General features: G+C 32.7%; 1 protein-coding gene across 4 annotated transcripts in view; it reads right to left on the reverse strand.

The window, feature by feature from the left end:
• Nucleotides 1–1,642: 1,642 nt before the first annotated feature.
• The window catches only part of TMTC3 (transmembrane O-mannosyltransferase targeting cadherins 3), a 79,170-nt gene continuing 62,230 nt past the window's right edge, over nucleotides 1,643–18,582 (reverse strand). For all 4 annotated transcript variants that reach the window (XM_080660049.1, XM_080660048.1, XM_080660051.1 and 1 more), the window contains 4 exons: nucleotides 13,227–13,330; nucleotides 11,778–11,947; nucleotides 8,100–8,326; nucleotides 1,643–6,193 (listed from right to left, as the gene is read on the reverse strand). In XM_080660049.1, the coding sequence (XP_080516175.1) occupies nucleotides 5,388–6,193; nucleotides 8,100–8,326; nucleotides 11,778–11,947; nucleotides 13,227–13,330 (1,307 nt within the window). In that variant the 3' untranslated portion in view covers nucleotides 1,643–5,387. The remainder of the gene's footprint in view (nucleotides 6,194–8,099; nucleotides 8,327–11,777; nucleotides 11,948–13,226; nucleotides 13,331–18,582) is intronic.

Consider the following 18,582-nt stretch of genomic DNA (forward strand, 5'->3'; position numbering starts at 1 on the left):
TGTCCCTCTATTCCCACTTTGCTGAGAGTTTTTATCAAGAAAGGATGTTGGATTTTGTCAAGTGCCTTTTCTGCATCAATATGATTATGTGATTTTTGTCTCTCAATTTGTTTATGTGATGTATCATGTTATTGATTTGCGGATATACCATCCTCGCATACCCAGAATAAAGCATTACCATCAAACCAGTATTGCATGAAATATTAAAGGGTCTTCTTCAAGGAGAAGAAAGACCTAAAATATGAACAATAAAATGCAAAATGCATATCTATCAACAACTGAATCTGCCCTAGCTGGTTTTGCTCAGTGGTTAGAGTGTCAGCCCAAGGACTGAAGGGTCATGGGTTTGATCAAAGGCATACACTGAGTGGCCAGATTATTATCATCTCGAAACACATAGTAATCTGGCCACTCAGTGTGTGTGTGTGTGTGTGTGTGTGTGTGTGTGTGTGTGTGTATAAAATTTTAGAGGCCCAGTGCATGAATTCGTGCATGGGTGGGTCCAGCCAGCCTGGCCAGGGGGAGGGGACACGGGCGGTTGGCCGGCCTGCCTGCTGATCGAACTCCTGGTCATGGGGACAATTTGCATGTTAGCCTTTTATTATATAGGGTATACACTGAGTGGCCAAATTATTATGCATTCAGAGATCATAATAATCTGGCCACTCAGTGTATACCTTGGTTGTAGGCTCGATTCCCGGTACAGGTCAGGGTGTGTAGGGAAGGCAACCAATTGATGTGTCTCTCTCACATCTTTGTTTCTCTCTGACTCTAACCACCTTTTCCACTCTCTCTAAAAATCCATGGAAAAAACATCTCCAGGTGAGGATTAAAAAACAAAGAAACAAAGAAACAAACAAATACAAAAAAACAATTGAACCTAAAAATGAAAACAAACGAAGGAACCTAATAAACAAACAAACAAAAAAAACTTGATGAAAAAAATAGAACCAGGGGCATGGAAACATGGAACAGACTGAAGAATCTCAGGGGGAAGAGGGGATGGGGGCAGGAATAAGTTAACCAAAGAATTTATATGTATACCAGTATATGCATAGCCCATGGACACAGACAATAGAGTGGTGAAGACCTGGGGTGGGGTAGGATCTGGGTGGAGGGGGGCAATGAAGGGAAAAAAGAGGGGGGCATCTGTAATACTTTCAACAATAAAGATTTTTAAAAAATGTATCACTGTTAGGAGCTAATTTAAAACATGCCTTTCTTAGATGACTGCTAATAAAACTATCTGCCAGATTGTCTTTTTCATTTTAACATTAAAAAGCAGTTCAGGTTAAGGTTTTAAAAAGTATCAATTTAATACTGAATATTTAGTAATATGGTACACACAGACACCATAGTAATATAAAATGCATACAATTTTAAATTATTTCTTATGAACTGTTAACATGGATGGCTGACAGTTTCTAATAGATAAAATTTTGGGCAAAGGTACCAGACATTTTAAAGGGGTTCATTTTAAATACTATTTAGTCATGAAGACAAATAGAGGCTTCTATAAAAATAAATATGACAAATATGTGGATTTCTAAGTATAAATTGACATACAAATCTATATATTTTCATTGAAATATCTTTAAAGCATTCTGTAATATGAAGTTGAAACCTCAAATTAGATGTAATGAAAGCCATAGTTTTATTAAAATTGTGCAAGTCACATACCAAATATTTACATAAAAGTAAACACAAAACTGCAAACATAATTTTGTCCTACAAGTCATCAACCTCATAAAATTACTTACTGAAATAACTGTAAGATAAAGTCCCCAATTTTGAATGTTCAAAGGCAAACACATGTAGGAACAATATACAAAAAACTTTATTTTTCCTTCTGAGAAGCAGTGAAGGATTAACAACTGCCCCTTGGGGATTGTCAAAGCTTTCCTAGAACTCAAGGGGAGTAGATTCTTTTGTAAAACAGAACTAAAACTACATCCTTCACCAGCACACAAACCTTTTATAAATTTTCTTTTCCAAACTTAAATATGCTCACAACTCTGAACCACAGGTTAGTGAACTGGGCTAAAATGTCCCTACCCTCCAAAAGGGCAGCTCCAAAGGGGGAAAAACACATTCCCTTTTTTCTGAATTAAACAGCTTGAATAAATTTCTATCATGAATATAAAGAGAAGAAATAATCATCTTACGCATAAGTAAACTTGATGGAACTTAGATGGAATAAATACAGCAAGTCTTCAAGAACCATTCTGTTCAACACCATTTTGACGTTATAATGTTGATGAAAGCAAAAAAAATCAATTTCCAGCTTGGACCATGTCTATGTGGAATTTGTATGTTCTCCCATGTCTGCCTGGGTTTTCTCCAGATACTCAATATCCTCCCACTTCCCAGTTTTGCACGTGAGGTTAACTGGAGTGTCTATATAGTCCCAGTCTGATGGAGTGTGGGTATGTAGTGTTTCCTGTGATGGGAGGGCATTCTGTCCAGGATGGGTGCCTGCCTTGTGCTCTGAGCTGCTAGGAACAGCTCCAGCCTTCCTTGACATTGAACTGGAATAAATGGGTTGGAAACTAATTCTCTTACTTGTTTTTATTAATCTTTCCTAAATTATGTATAACTCACATTTATTTCAATGTTTATTATCAGAAGTGTTTTGGGTCTTTATTTAGAAGTTTCGTGAGGTTTTTATGACCGGAAATATGCTGTAGAAAAGTTAACTGTTATTTATATCAATTAGCCTGTGGCAAACTGGTTTCGTCATGTTGTTTCACTGAAAGTAGCAGTTTCCCATAAGCTATTGATGACATTATGTGAAGACATACGGACTAGTTATCAGAAGAGCATATTTCTTAATGGAACTTAAAAAATCAAAACTTAATTGGAGAGCATGGCCAGCATGGCTCAGTGGTTGCGCCTTGACCTGTAAACCAGAAGGTTGTGGTTCAATTCCCAGTCAGGGCACATGCCTCAGTTGTGGGCTTGATTCCCAGTGCTGGGCGTGCAGGAGGCAGCCGATCAATGGTTCTCTCTCATCACTGATGTTTCTCTCTCTCCCTTCCTTTCTGAAATCAATAAAAATATATTAAAAAACTTAATTGGGTCATATTACTTAAAAAGTTAATACAGGAGAGAGAGGATTTTTAAAATTAACTTAGATCCGTGGTCTTTAACTCTAACCACAAATTAGAATAACTTGGGGAACTTTTAGAAAAACTTAATAGCTCCAACCCCAAAAAATTCAGATTTAACTGTTGTGGGGTGGGTTCATATTAAGAGCCCTATAGATGATTGTAATATAAAGTGAGGGTTGCAAAACATTGATTTGGAAAAACTACTAATTTCAAATTGAATCTGATTTAAATAAATTATTTAAAATTCAAATATATGAGCACTTCCTACATGGTAGGCACTGTTCTAAGAGTTAGTAAAGAGGAAATTCTTTTTTTCTACAAAAATCATGTGATAATATTAATATATTTTTTATCTTTTGAATGTTATATAACTTTACTAAAATATTGCTCAAAGCTTTTATTATGGTCTGCTGTCATGAAAGATTTTCTTCTACTTTTCTAAACTATACTCACTTGCTACTGTACCCAAAGAGATCATACCCAGAAGCTTTGTTTCAAGATATATGGAAAGAAGATAAGAATAACATAGATTTCACTTTTCAAGTCATAGCATATGAGGTATTCTCACTATACTGTATATCTGGAGTCACAAAGCCATAATTTAAGAACTGAAATTAGGTATTTAATGAATAATGGAATCTCCTGCATCAAGAATCAACTACCATTAGTGTCAGTGCTTGCTTTACATTGCCTAAAAAGTAATCCAGAAGAGAACCTCAGGGAACCTAGTACAAGTGTGTTCTTAATGCAAACCATATTTCTTGTGACCTATTTATAAAACATTTCTTTTAAAAAGTTACAGGGACATGACTTTTGAAACAATACACAATTAGAAATTAGTTATCTTAAAAAAAGAAAGACAAAAACAAAATACTAGTTTTTTACTTCATAATTAAAATTTGCTACTAGCCCAGGATGTTAGCTTTAACATTTTAAATCAATACCAACTTTATTAAGTATTATGAAATTCATTTGAAATGCATTTAAGTCAAGAAAAATATTAGATTTAAGTTAATAAATTTGATTTGTATTTACTCTTTTAACAATTTTCAGATTCAAATATGCTAAAACCAAATGATCAATTTATTAATTCAATTACTAGCTAATTATCTTTTAGAGCTGGACAGCAGGCCAAAATAATGGAATTTTGGCTAAACTGTAATACACGCACACATAGGAAAATGCAATAGCAATTTGTTTTCCATACTTAATAGAATGAAAACATCTTTAAAATTTTATGAAAGCTCAGTAGTCAAAATAAATATTTAATAAAAATATACACCATAACACGATATTAAGAACTTAGTGTTTAAAAATAAACATCACATTGTTTTTGGAAACAAAATTCAAATTCAAATAACACTAAGAGAGATAATACATCTTAAGATGAAAGAGAAACTTATCATGTTTTAAATCAAAAGTTTAAATAAAGTTATAGTTTTTGAGACTTCTTAATATGACTATGACCCTAAGAAATATGAATAGTTTGGGGAATATAAGTCAAAGATAATCATAATTATGTGGTTCATGCTGTGAAATTCTCAGTATGTTAAGAAAATAAAAATACAGTATATATGAGCACCATTAGAAATGTATTGTATGTACACACATATATTTAAAACTTTACCTGATTGAAATTTGCATTTTAGAGTGAAGGACAGCACACAATTATAAAAATACATTCTTAATCTCACATGTCATGACTTATTTTAAAATGTTTCATCTAGCACTCCTTCTAAAAATCAATAAAAGAATACGCATAAGGCCAGTATTCTTTTATAGGCAAAGTCCCTTGGTTAAACAGAAAGTCACTAAAGAAAAAATAAGTGTTCAATAAGTGTTTTCAATTCATAGCCAAATTGCAACAGGTGAAGGAAAAATGAAGTCAGTAATAAACGGGAATTCACAGAATGAAATAGCAAATGTTGGATTTGCCCCCAAGGGATTATAATTCAGGCCTCAAGACTATTTTTAATTGAGAGTAGTCAAGATTATAGTGCTGGAAGAATCTTCCTTCTATAATAAAAGGTACAAATTAGCCACCTATAATTTAATATTTCGGCTATATTCACCAAAACTCAGAAAACTATGCAGTATCTTAGAATACATAACCTGGTATAAGACAGGTGTTTAATAAAAATCTTAATTTTGATCCTACATATAGGCATCTCATGATAGACTGTTATGAATCTTTGCTATTTTTCAAAGTTGCCATAAGCAATCAATTGATATAGTCTTTAGTTCTTTGAAACCACTGTCACATAATAAAGTGTAATGCTATTCACCATTTAAAATACGTTCAATCTCTTCTAATCTTTTTAAAGCAGCAACTCTTTTCTTCTCAATTTCTTTTATTTCTTTTGTTGTTTTGTGAGAGGTCTCACTGTCTGTATCTTTTCCTAATTGCTTGTTGGTTTTAGATGAACTTTTATTATCACTTGTTTTTATTACCTGTGTGGGTTGGGGTTCACTTCTTATTTCTCTTGCATTCTCAGTTGGAATTTTGTTTCCTGAAGTCTTACTAACTGGGAATATTGGCTGTTCTATTAAACTAGATGCAGAAATTTTATCCCTGACTATATTCAAATGGCGCTGGATATATTCTTCATGTGGTGCTAATGCCAATGTTTCAAGCAGGCATCTTTCAGCTTTTAATAAGTCTTTCTCTTCAAAATAAACAACACAAAGATTGTGCTTTCCTTGCACATTGCTTGGATCCATCTCCAAAATCTTTTCGAAACATTTTTTTGCTCCAAGTATATCTTTCTTTTGATTCATTAGAATGTCTCCCTTTAAAATGAGACCCTTAATATGATCAGGATAGTATTTGAGTAACTCTTCTAAAACTGGCAAAGCCAGTAATTCCTTTGCAGTCTGAGAATACAGCAGAGCCAGATTAAACAAAGCACTTCTGAAGTCAGCTTGTAATTTTATGGCTTTCTTCATCCACATCTCTGCTTCAGAGTCCTTTTTATCGTCCATGGCAAGCATTCCCAGATTGAAATAACCATTAGCATCTTGAGGCTCTTCATTTATATAACTTAGAAGTCGTTTTCTAGCTTCAGGTCTGAGCTTAACCTCACCTATGAGTAATTTTTTTAAAAAAGAAAAACATATTGTTAGCAAATAAATTAAGCCTGAGGAAAAAAGCCACTTTCATATTTTATCTAGTTAGATTACAAAAAGAGAGCATCAAAATAACTGATTGCTGTACCTAAATCAAAAGCAGAAAGGGAAATCTTAGTCTTCATAGGAAAGAGAGTGTGTTTAAAACTGAAATGCTAGCAAAATATCTCCTTACAGTTTAGAAGCTAACTGTGAGTAGCAGAGAAAGAATAGAGAATGAAAAGAAAGAGGCATGAGATTTGCCAAGAGACATGCATTGAATCTTGATTCTATTAACATTGTGACTTTATACACTGAACAAGTTATTGAACTTCTCTGGGTTAACTTACGAATTTTCTTAGAATTACATGAGATACATGTAAAAATGCTTAGTACACATTAACTATTATTGGGTAACAAAATGTTTCTGTCTTATTAAGATTTTTGTATGTTATTTCAGATTTTTAGGATGTTTCAAAGGTAAAAATATACCACTAAGTATAAAGTTTATAAATACATATTTGGATTTAGTAAACAAATATTTATTGAGATAACTTTATTGTAAGTAAATAAAAATGAATTCAAGTTCTACAACTATAAACCTTAAGGTACAATCTTGTGTTGGATAATAGGCCCTTTCATGATTACTAAAGTTAGCTAACTTCACAAAAATATTAGCTCTTCTCTAAATTTATACTTTTTTGAATACCAGGCTAAAGCCCTCCTCTATTATTTTATTTGACAATATAGTAAATAAAGAAAACTTGAAAATAAATCAGTAGGCTTAAGTTCCTATCTTGGACTAATTATTACAGGCTATATAAAGTTGGGGTAGTTATTAAATCTATTCGGTCCTCACTCTCTAATCCACTAAATAGAAGATTGATAAAAGTAAACTTGTAGGTCTTCTTGCTCTAAAATAATATAATTTTATGATCCATTCATTTTTTTGTAAAAGTTTTAAAAAGAATTAACTTAAAAATGTAACTATATTTTCCAAATATAGAAGATTATAAACCATACACAGCTTTCTTAGTATTAAAATCCCCATATATAAAAAATCCTGATTTATTATAATTCATAACTTTCGCTAAATCATAGAAATTATAGGAAATTACAATAATTTCTCAGAAAAAGTAAAACTGGATAAAAATAATAACAAAAGTATTTAGTTTTATAAATCAAGAGAAGATAGAATATTTTTCTCTAAAACATACAATGCTATTAGCTTCCTAGAAATAATTATGTAAAAAATTTTACAAATTCAGATTACAGTAGATGTTCGGGTTATGTCAGAGATCCATTCCTACTGCGCGACGTAACATGATTTTCAGCCGTAAGTCAGAACCCACCTACATAAGCACCTATGTCACTCATATGGAGCACATACACAGCAGTAATGAAGTGAAACAGTAAAAAAAATTTAAAAGAAAGATAACAATTCCTGACCTTTATTTGTGGTGAATAAATAATAAAAAACATAAAGCACATATGTACATATGTGAAAATGACGGAACTTTTTTTTTTTTAATAAATAAATGGGAGATGGCGATGTAACCTGAAGGACTGCCTATATTTGAGAAATATGAGATTATATTTTCCTGCATAAAATGACAGGATTAATAAGGCATTGCTTAAGAGATTGCTTAAAAACTCAGTCTTAACATATATCTGAAGAACAACTGGAATTGTCATATATGTAAGTGTATATTCCTTGAGAAGTTTAAGTATGTTAAAAATTCTACTTATAAATCATTTATACAGTTTTGATACAAACTATCCATTCATAAAATGTTTGCTATAGGTAATATATTTTAAATTAAGGTTTTATTATATTTCTAATTTCAATGTGTTTAAATGTAGAAATATTTTGAGAAAACATACCTGATTCTTGCATTAATATACCAGAATTGAATAATGCTAGCTTATGTTTTGGATTTAGTTCTAAAGCACGATTAAAGTTTTTAAGAGCTTCATTTGGTTCTTTAAGTTCAATTTGAACAATCGCCAAGTTATACCAAAGATCTGCATTATTTCTGTCCAACTCCAGTGCTTTAAGATATGCTTCTTTTGCTTTGAAAGGTTTATTCATTTTTAAAAGCAATTCTCCTCTGTGGAAAAATCAAGCACAAGTTTTAGTTACAACATTACCATGTCAGTTTGTAGATACTATTTTTCACAAATTTTAAGCTTTTCATATATTCACAGCTTTCTTTTTCCCTTTTAACTGAGGTTCTTAAAGTTTTCTTTCAAAATAATCACCTGGCCAAAGCAATACTGAGAAAAAAGAACAAAGCCAGAGGTAACACACACTCTGACTTAAAACTATACTACAAAGCCACAGTAATCAAAAACAGTACACGGTGCTGGCAGAAACAGAATTGACAGTCCAAAAATAAACCACATATATATGGATAACTAATTTTCAACAAAGGAGCCAAGAATATACAATGGAGAAAGGAAAGTCTCTTCAATAAATGGTGTTGGGAGAATTGGAGAGCCACATGCAAAAGAATGAAACTAGATTACTATCTTACATCATAAATAAAAACGGACTCAAAATGGATTAAGACTTGAATGTAAGCCCTGAAACAATAAAATACATAGAAGAAAATATAGGCGCTAAAACTTATGGACCTTGGTGTCAGAAGGTTTGTGAACTAGACCCTAACCTTAAGGGAAGTAAAAGCAAAAATAAAGGAATAGATCTACAACAAACTAAAAAGCTTCTGCATAGCAAAAGAAAAAAAATCAACAAAACAAAAAGGCAATCAACTGAATGGGAGAAGATATTTGCAAACAGTATCTCCAAAAGTGGCTAATATCCAATATATATAAAGAACTCACACAACTTAACAACAGAAAACCATCCTATTAATAAATGAACTATACATACGGCCAACAGATCTATGAAAAGCTATTCAACATCACTAGTTATTAGGGAAAGGCAAATCAAAACCCATTGAGATTACCACCTCAACACCTGTTAGAATGGCTATTATAAAAAGACAAGAAATAACAAACGTTAGAGAAGTGTGAAGATAAGGCAAACCTTATACCCTGTTTGTGGGAATGTAAATTAGTGCAGCCATATGAAAAACAGTATGGAAGTTTCTCAAAAAATTAAGATTAGAACTACTATATAATCCAGGAATTGCTCTTCTGGATATTTACCCAAAAAAATATGAAAAAACTTATCATAAAGATATCTACATTTCTATTTACAATAGCTAAGACATGGAAACAATCTATGTATATATATTCCTCATCCATAAAAAGTAACAAATAATTGCATTTGTGATAACACGGATGAATCTTGAGAGTATTATGCTAAATAAAATAAGTCAGATGTATGATGTCACTCATATATGGAATTAAAACAAAAAGCAATAAACAAATAACAAAACAGAAAAAACTCAGATACAGACAACAGAATGGTGGTTGCTAAAGGGGGAAGAGGCTGGTGGGGGGAAGAGTGAAGTGGGTAAAGGGGGTTAAATATATAGGGCTGGAAGGAAACTAGACTTTGGGTGGGGACCACACAATAGAGTATACACATGTCAAATTATAATCTTGTATACCTGAAAATTACATAATGTTATTAACCAATATTACCCCAATAAGTTTAATAATAATAATAATAACAGTAAAAAAAAAAAAACTACTGGAAACTGTCCTCAAACATGAAGTCATAGGTTTGGCAAATATGACTTGATATGTCTTCAAATATTATTTAAAAACAAGCATGCCTGACTTTAGAGAGTAAGATGTGGGGAGGTATTCACAGAAAAATATGTACTTTGAATATAACTTGAAAGGAAGCAGACTAGACTACTTCAGAAAAATAATAGCTATCAGAGTGGGAGATGATTTGTCAGAAAACCAGGTGATAGCATTTTAAGAAAGAAAAGAAAAATGTAGTGATGGGGCATGTTAATATATGTTTTTACTATACAAAAAGTAGTAAATTTTAATCCTTCTTATCTTCTACGCATTCTTAAAATATTTTTATTTTATTGATTTTTTTTTTAGAGAGGAATGGGGAGGGAGAGAGAAACATGGATGTGAAAGAGGAACATGGATCGGCAGTCTCTGGCATGGGCCTGACCAGGACATCGACCATGCCACCTTTTGGTGTAAGGGATGACACTCCAACCAAGTGAGCCGCACAGGCCTGGGCCAGTGTATTCTTATAAAATGACCATTCATTGGGGGGTGGGAGAAGAATTAAAAAAGCTGATCCGAAAGGGGTGCTGGTGCCACCTGCAGATACCTTTGAGAAACATTGCTGGAATTGAGGACCACAATTTGAAAACTATTTTATATATCTTTCTAATATGGGTTCTATTTCCTGTTAGAGAGTTTAAAACATCATTTTGATTAAGTACATATATGCAAATCAATTTAAGTAATGATGTAAGAGGACTTTTATTATAATATTCTTTCCTAAAGTATCAGCATAGGAATGAAATCAAATGAATGACTATTAGTATTCTTTTTTGTTGTTGTTAGAACAACTCAGCAAAATAATATTCCCATTTATTGTTGGACAACATTGTTTCACACATACATTAAACAGGCAAAAAAAATAAAAATAAAACAGCAACTTCATAGACAAAAAAAGGGAAAAAAAGAAACCTTTTTATCTTTGGCCTTTTAATCATTTCATACAAACCAACTACTTATAGTATATTAAGTACATATACAAAAAGTTACTGAAATGCTTGGAATAAGATTTTTTGTTGTCATTCTTGCTTTTTTTTTTTTACAATGTTTTTTTCCTATTAATATTCTTGATTAGGGAAATTTTAGATGAGTGTTTGTCTAAAATGTTATCTTTTTATGTAGAGACTGTTAAATAATTCTTTATGTATTAGCACAAGAAAGGTTTTATTTACAGATGCAACCCCATTAAACCTAGAGAATTTCAAAAAGCACTGGATAAGGCTGAACAAAGATGGCTCCCAAATAATCTCGAGATCAAAAACTTATTAAATTCTAAATGCATTTTCCCCATAGAAACAATGTCATAAATTATGATTAGGTATTTGGGCCAGGCTACAAAACTAAGTTTAGCACACTACTTTCCTCAAGTATAATACAAACAATGACACTTACATGGGAAAATATATCAAGTTCTAACATATGATACCAAAAACTTATTTTTAATAACAACTAAAAAGTTTCTTTATGGTAAAGGCATTAGTAACCAGTCAACTCTCAGCATTTATTTAAGAAAGCTCCTGAGAGTTAGATATTAAAAGTACTAATTATAAAATGTAAGTTTTAGGTGTTTTACATAAAATAAATTTGGTGATAAGAAGCAAATGAAACTAAGGAGCTTCTTTCATATAAAACCTAAAGTTTGCTATTATAAGTTATGGACTCCCTGTCAATTTCAAATCAAGATTGCTAGTCCAAAATGGGCTATGTTTCTATGTTAGTTGCAACTAAGATTGTGCAGGGGGAAAAAGCTAATTTAGTCAAAATAGTAAAAATGTAACATGCAGATAGATGCAGCTTCAATCTTCTATAACAATAGCTTAACATGACCTATAATACCTGCTAATGTAAGCCTGTTTGAAGTCGGGCCTCATGCTTATCGCTTGTCGATACAGCTGATCAGCTTCTTCTAGCCGGGACTCGTCTGCTCGGATCAGATTGGCCAGATTAATATATACGTTGAGGTGGTTAGGGGCAATTCTGGCTGCATATTTTTTACCAGGAATAATCTGTTCAAAAGAAAAGGCATTTCCATAAGTTGATATTTCATTACCAAATAAAAGTCAAAAGTAAGTAGGCCTAGTAGCTTATTTAAAATATACACAGAATATAAAAAGATAATGCTATTAGTTTTACTGCTACTATATTAAAGTAAGTCATAAAAATGTGAAAGCACCTATAGTCAGAGCATATAAAATAGTATTTTCTTGCACTAAAGAATGTATTTTTTTCATTCATGCCAGTTTAATAGAATGAAGTCATATAAATCAGAACTTTCACAGGTTAAGGTATGAGTATGTTTATGTCAGACCAGAAATAGAACTCAGGACTCTTTTCTCTGTCTAGTGTATTTGTTAAACCATGTCAACTTTCATGTTGTCAGTAAAATATTTATTTACTGGTTGTGACAATAAGGTAGTTAATTGTATTTCATAGTTATACTAAAACCTCACTTGTCTGGTGGAGTTAGGAAATAAAATCATCTTATTAATTGATTATTCAGGTTAAATAAACATTATCATAAATAATATATGGACCCAAATTTTCAATGAACAGAATAAATTATATCTGATAAAAATCCACACTGAACACAATTTAACTTTAGAATCTTAGAAATTAATTCTTAAGGTATCATGTGGTCCAATTTTGTTTTTAAAACATTTATCAAACTAACCATTCATTTTAATATTACTACTATTATTAATATAGTATTAATACATACTACAATCAAGAAAACTGTAGCCAGAGTAAACCAACTTTTCTGATGATGCATAGTTAGATCAAGGGCAAGATCAGATTTTCCAAAATATCGAGAGACTCTTGTATCATTATAACAACTGATGGACACAATATAGCAAGAGATGTATCCATTTTGTTTTATTCATTTATTTTTTTGGTAGGCCTAATGCTAAATTTAGTGCTTAGTGTACATACATACAATTCTCTTCATCCAAAGTAATTTAACTCATTGATAACTTATAATAAAAATATCAAAAATTCATTAACTATGAATTTAGTTTTTATAGACTTTACGAAACATTTTTTTAATTGAGCTAGAAAAGTAAGTGTATTCCTTTATTATACTTACGTATACTAAATAGATGGTTCATTGGACACCTTACTTTTATATCAATAAATTGAAGGAAAGATAAGGATTTTCCATCTAGATAATTTTATTCAATATGGATATTTAATAGACATGACACAACAGGAATAAATGATGATAACTTACTTGAGGCATGGATATTAATAGACATGACACAACAGGAATAAATGATGATAACTTACTTGAGGCATCAGTGACTTGGCCGTCATGTAAGATTCTTCAGCTTCTTTGGTTCTATTTAAATTTTTATAAGTTCTTCCTACATTCATGTGGGCACCAATATCATCTAAAATTTTAAAGAAATTATTTGTTGACAAATATATGAAATAGAATTCAATGTAAACTACTAAGAGGACATGTTTCTTGCAACAAAAACAATAGCAAAAAATGCAAAAGCAGGCATTCCTCCTCAAAGTTCTTATAATACAACTTTTATAATTTATAATCAATGCTATACTAGCAAACTATTAAATGAAGTACTGTAAAGACAGAAAATACACATATAACATGAAAAAACTATCTGAATGCACCCTTGATGGATTAAGACATGAGAAGGAAGAAAAAGAGGCAATGAAGAAATGTACATCACTTTTGTTCACTGTATTTTAATATACCATACTAAGGCTTGCTTCCATTTCCTAAGCTCAGAGCTTTGGCATTTACTCAAAAAGTGTGGCTCACCTAACTCTAAAAGTACAAAGGATATATAAGTAAAAAGGATCTTCATAATCCCTAGAATTATTTTCAGTGTTATAACTAACAAATATGCCATGGTGGGACAGGGGCAAAGAGATATGAAAACACTTTGTGACTTTATTTTCTAAAATGTTTGTGAAATGTGGTTGGAATGCAAGTATTATATAATACTACTTAATATGCAGCAGCCCATCTCTCTTAAATGATGATAAATTTCTATATAATTTATTTAAAACTTTTTGAAAGTTTTAAATATCAGAATGTCAGAAAATTTTGTCTCATTTTCTGATGCAGAAAATTAAATCCTCAGCAAATTTATTTAGTAGAAAAATGTGCAAATATAATAAAAGATATGAGAGTTTAAATACATTTCCCGGTAAATATTTCAAAGGTCTGGAATAAAGACAGAAAGGAGGAGATCTTAAATCAGACAAATTTTAGCCAACATGAATCTCTAACAGACAAGACAAGGTTTCAAATTGTGATTACTACTTGCCTGTGAAACCGATGATTTTGCAATTGTGGAATAGGTCTCTGCCTGCAACTCCCAGGACACATAGGGGCCAAGCATATATATCTTAGGCATTCCCCTAGGAGGAGAGTAACAGTCCTAAGATCTTATTACATTATGTTTCAGGCTGGCAACTGTGTGCACTGCACCAAAATGGTTAGATGCAGTACAGGTTTGATAGAGAACTAGGGGACAAGATTGGGAAGGAGGTTGATTTCAGTTTTTATTTTTTAAATACATTTAATTGATTTTTTACAGAGAGGAAGGGAGAGGGATAGAGAGCTAGAAACATCGATGAGAGAAAAACATCGATCAGCTGCCTCCTGCACATTCCCCACTGGGGATATGCCTGCAACCAAGGTACATGCCCTTGACCGGAATCGAACCTGGTACCCTTCAGTCTACAGGCCGACTCTATCCACTGAGCCAAACCAGCTAGGGCTGATTTCAGTTTTTAGATGTATTGCTGAATCTTATGGGATATCAGGAGGTGGGGGTAAAAAAAAATGCTTAGGCCAACCATTCCCAATCCTACTTTTAAAAATTTTATCTTAGTCCTACACAGCTCTATCCAAATAGAATCTTCAGGAGTAGAATCTTCAAAAATATTTTAGAATGTTTAAAAGGCAATTTTGATATAGAGCCAAGGTTGAAATTCACTGCATTACCAAGTGCACATAAAATAGGTAGTCTTTGCTTCTATATAGCTCAATTTTTTAAAACATTAGATAAACTTATGTCATTTACTATAGAGATCAGAAATGTAGTCAGGCAAAACTAAGAATATGTAAAACCTGAAAAAATTAGTTTAGATAAATAAAAGTGTAATTATGTCAGCTAAGTATTTAAAATGTTACTGAAATTAGTTCTAACCAATCTTAAAAAAAGGTTATCTATTTGGATGAAAAACTAGGAAAATGGCTACCCATTGGAATCAGATCTCAGAATTATGGAGAGGAGATATTGTCATCAATGAAAATTTCAGACACTAGAGTAAGCAGCCCCACTTCCTCAAAGAACAAATGATAGCAATTACATAGCCTTTAGCATCAAAAGGATTACCCAATACAGCTTATAAAATGACAGACATAAGTTACAAAGTTTTAGGATTGCAGAGGAGGAAACACCATTACTGGTAAGACACATTTAAATTTTTTTTGTGTGTGTGAAGAGGTAAGAAAAGCAAGCAAGATGTAAGATTCTCTGATATTTAAATGACTAAAAAGCTATAGAATTTCAAAGAACAATCTTGCTATTATGAGTGCACTATCCAGGCCAACAGCAGCAGTCTGTCTTCAATTCAATGTAAAGGAGGAATGGCAAGTGTCAGGTAGCTCAGTGCATAATGATTCCTCAGCCACCAACAATGAAGTTGAGTATTCCCACACTGAGGGTGAGGCATCTGTGTTGCTTCCCAGTATTTCCTATTCAAAACTTGTCTGTCAATGCATTTATAAAGGTAAATTATAAACATATGGAAACTCCTAAAAACTCTTTAAAAGTCATTTATTTCCATCTTGATGGCATCCAAGTTGAATTAACAGGTCCTTGATTCTTTTCTGATATAAACAATTTCAAAGATTTGGACTTAGATAAAAACAAAATTATTTTACGGCAAAAACAAACCTTGGAGAATTCTGGTGGTTCATGAGAAATATCTATCCTTGTCATGTAAAGGTGTTTATGGAAACTGTAATTCCAACTGCAAAACTTTTATCTTTGCAAAACTTTTATCTTTTTAAACACTTGTAACCAGCAAAACAAAACATAACAAAACAAAAAATGCAAACAGTTGTTCATTTAACATGATATGCATATCTCATGGTCCAAGTCTATTGTATAGTTTATATTCTCATTCTGGCTAAGCAAGAAAAGCTTTTAGACTAATTTTTTTTAAGTTAACTTTACAATATTACAGATTCCTACTCTGTGCAATGCTATACTGTTCTAGGGTTTAAACAGCATCTTTATATTTGTTACTCCAAATGTTTGTATCTAGCCTTGACCATTCCCCTTATCTCCAGAATTATAAATCTGTATCAGTATATCTAACAGGGATGAAAAAGGACTTCTGACTCTCCTCCCTATGTGTCATTTCATAGAAATAAATATGATATAGTACTAAATAGAAAATTGTAAATATCACAGGAAAGACAGAAGTTGTAAAAAGTTTTAAAGACAAGCAATATTTGCTTCTAACAAAATACAGGGTGGTTGTTGTTTTTATAAAAGAAGCCAAGTAAGAAGGGTTGTAAAAGATGGGTAGGATGTGGTACAAGGTGGATGGGAAAGATGGGAGAAGCGAAGAATTTAGATTCAAAGAAGCCGAGGTGAGGAAACCCGAGGTATGTACCCTATGTTTCGAGAAAAACAAAACTATATAGAGAGCCAGGGGAGATACAATTGGGTAGCTAGACCTTCAGTTATATTTTTACAAATTTCTCTTCTAACTGACACTTGGCTCTGCCTTGGGGACTTTACACTGTTGCTCTTCCAAGCGGTGCCTGTGTTCTTCTATCCTGTGCAGCTCTGGGCAAGGAGGAAGGGTAGGTGTCCTCTTTGAGCCTTACCACCCCAGACCATTCCTACTCCTTCTTAAAAATAAATCATCTCTAAATCTCAGGTCACTAAATTGTATTGTCTACTATCCCTCCTTGTTGCAGTCACCAATCTTTGGATCAGGGATCCTGGCTCCTTGTCATTCTCTCCATCATCACGGTTGTAAAAATTTTTAGTGATTTCAAAATTTACGTAGACAAAATCTTCTACTACGTGGCCTTGATGTCTTTTGTCCCAATGATTTTCACCTGCTGCCCCTCCCTATGCCTCCAAGAACATTTAGAAATGTGTGTATGGGCGTACTTTTTGGTCATCATTCTGAATGGAAAGTAATTATGGTATTTTGTGTGTGTGGGTCACATTTGATACATATCCTGAAAAACAGTTCTGCACACTTGAACAGCATTCCTACTGAAAAATATACTTTAGCTAGATTCTACCCAGACACCAAAACTTTCCAGGTCTATAAACCTATCACCTTCCCTCCATTATTTCACCCGCCCTCACATCCTTTCTTAACTGTCTTAGATTCTGTGTCCCGTTAATATAATCATTTTCTTATGCCTTTCTTGTTTAATAATACATAGGACAAAATCCTAATCCTAGCTAACCAAATTCTCCATGCCTGTACCACAGCAGCAAAGTAGTAGGAGACAAACATACAACCACATCAACTCATTTAGTTTTAATTTCAGTATTCTTAACCCAAGTAGGGTATTAGAGCTGCTTGGCAATTATACCACATTTTCCTATTCTATACACTTTCTTAGACCTTTGTTTCTCAAAGTGTGATCAACAGGCTAAGCATCACCTGTGAACTTAATAGAAATGTAGAACTTCAGGTTCTACTCTAAACCTTCATTTATCAGAACAAGCACCATACACAATATCTCCAAGTGATTCTTAGGCCCATTAAAGTTTGTAAAGCACTACCTAGAAAACTGCTTCACACCTTTTCCTATTCTTAGATCTCCAACACTTCCCCCTCCTTCCTCATTCTCTACTGATGGTTTTATTTCATTGAAAAAATAGCAGCAAACAAAGGGCACCTTCCAGAAACTTCCTGCATGTCATCTATTCACCTGCCCATATCCGTGTCCATATACTCTGTCTTCCCTGTTACCAAAGTTTATTGGTTCCACAACTGAATCAAGTCCCCGATCTGTGCACCAGATCCTATTTATCTCTTCTCATCTACTCAAGAACATTGACCCCGTAATTCGTTCCCTCACCTTGAATTATTACTTTTCCAGCTTCAAGAGATTTAGCTGCACACACGCTTTGCCTCTCTCACCTTAAAATGAAAAACAAAACAAACAAAAAAAATCCTACCACGGTCTTTTGACCCTATGCCCAGCACCACTGTTTCAGAGTTTTCATTACCAACAGTTTCCAATTTTTCCCCCACCTAAACTCACTCCTATAAGGCTTTTGCATCTACCACTCTACCAACAACTCCACTATGTTTTTAAAAAATTCCATTTTTTGGTGTTTTCTTCAATGTTTTTAAATAATGTCTTCCAGTTATCAGTATATAGGTCCTCCACACCCTTTGTTAAGTTTGTCCTGAGGTATTTAATTCTTTTTGTTGGAATTGCAAAAGGAATTGTTTTTTTTTTCCTTTTCTGAAATTTCATAGGTAATATATAGGAATGCAATGGATTTTTGTGCATTGATTTTGTATCCTGCAGCTTTACTATATTTGTTTATTATTTCTAATAGTTTTTTAGTGGAGTCTTTAGGGTTTTCTATATAAAGAATCATGTTGTCTG

Source organism: Plecotus auritus (genome assembly GCF_963455305.1).
Source record: "Plecotus auritus genome assembly, chromosome: 3".
In the NCBI taxonomy this organism is placed as follows: Eukaryota; Metazoa; Chordata; class Mammalia; order Chiroptera; family Vespertilionidae; genus Plecotus; species Plecotus auritus.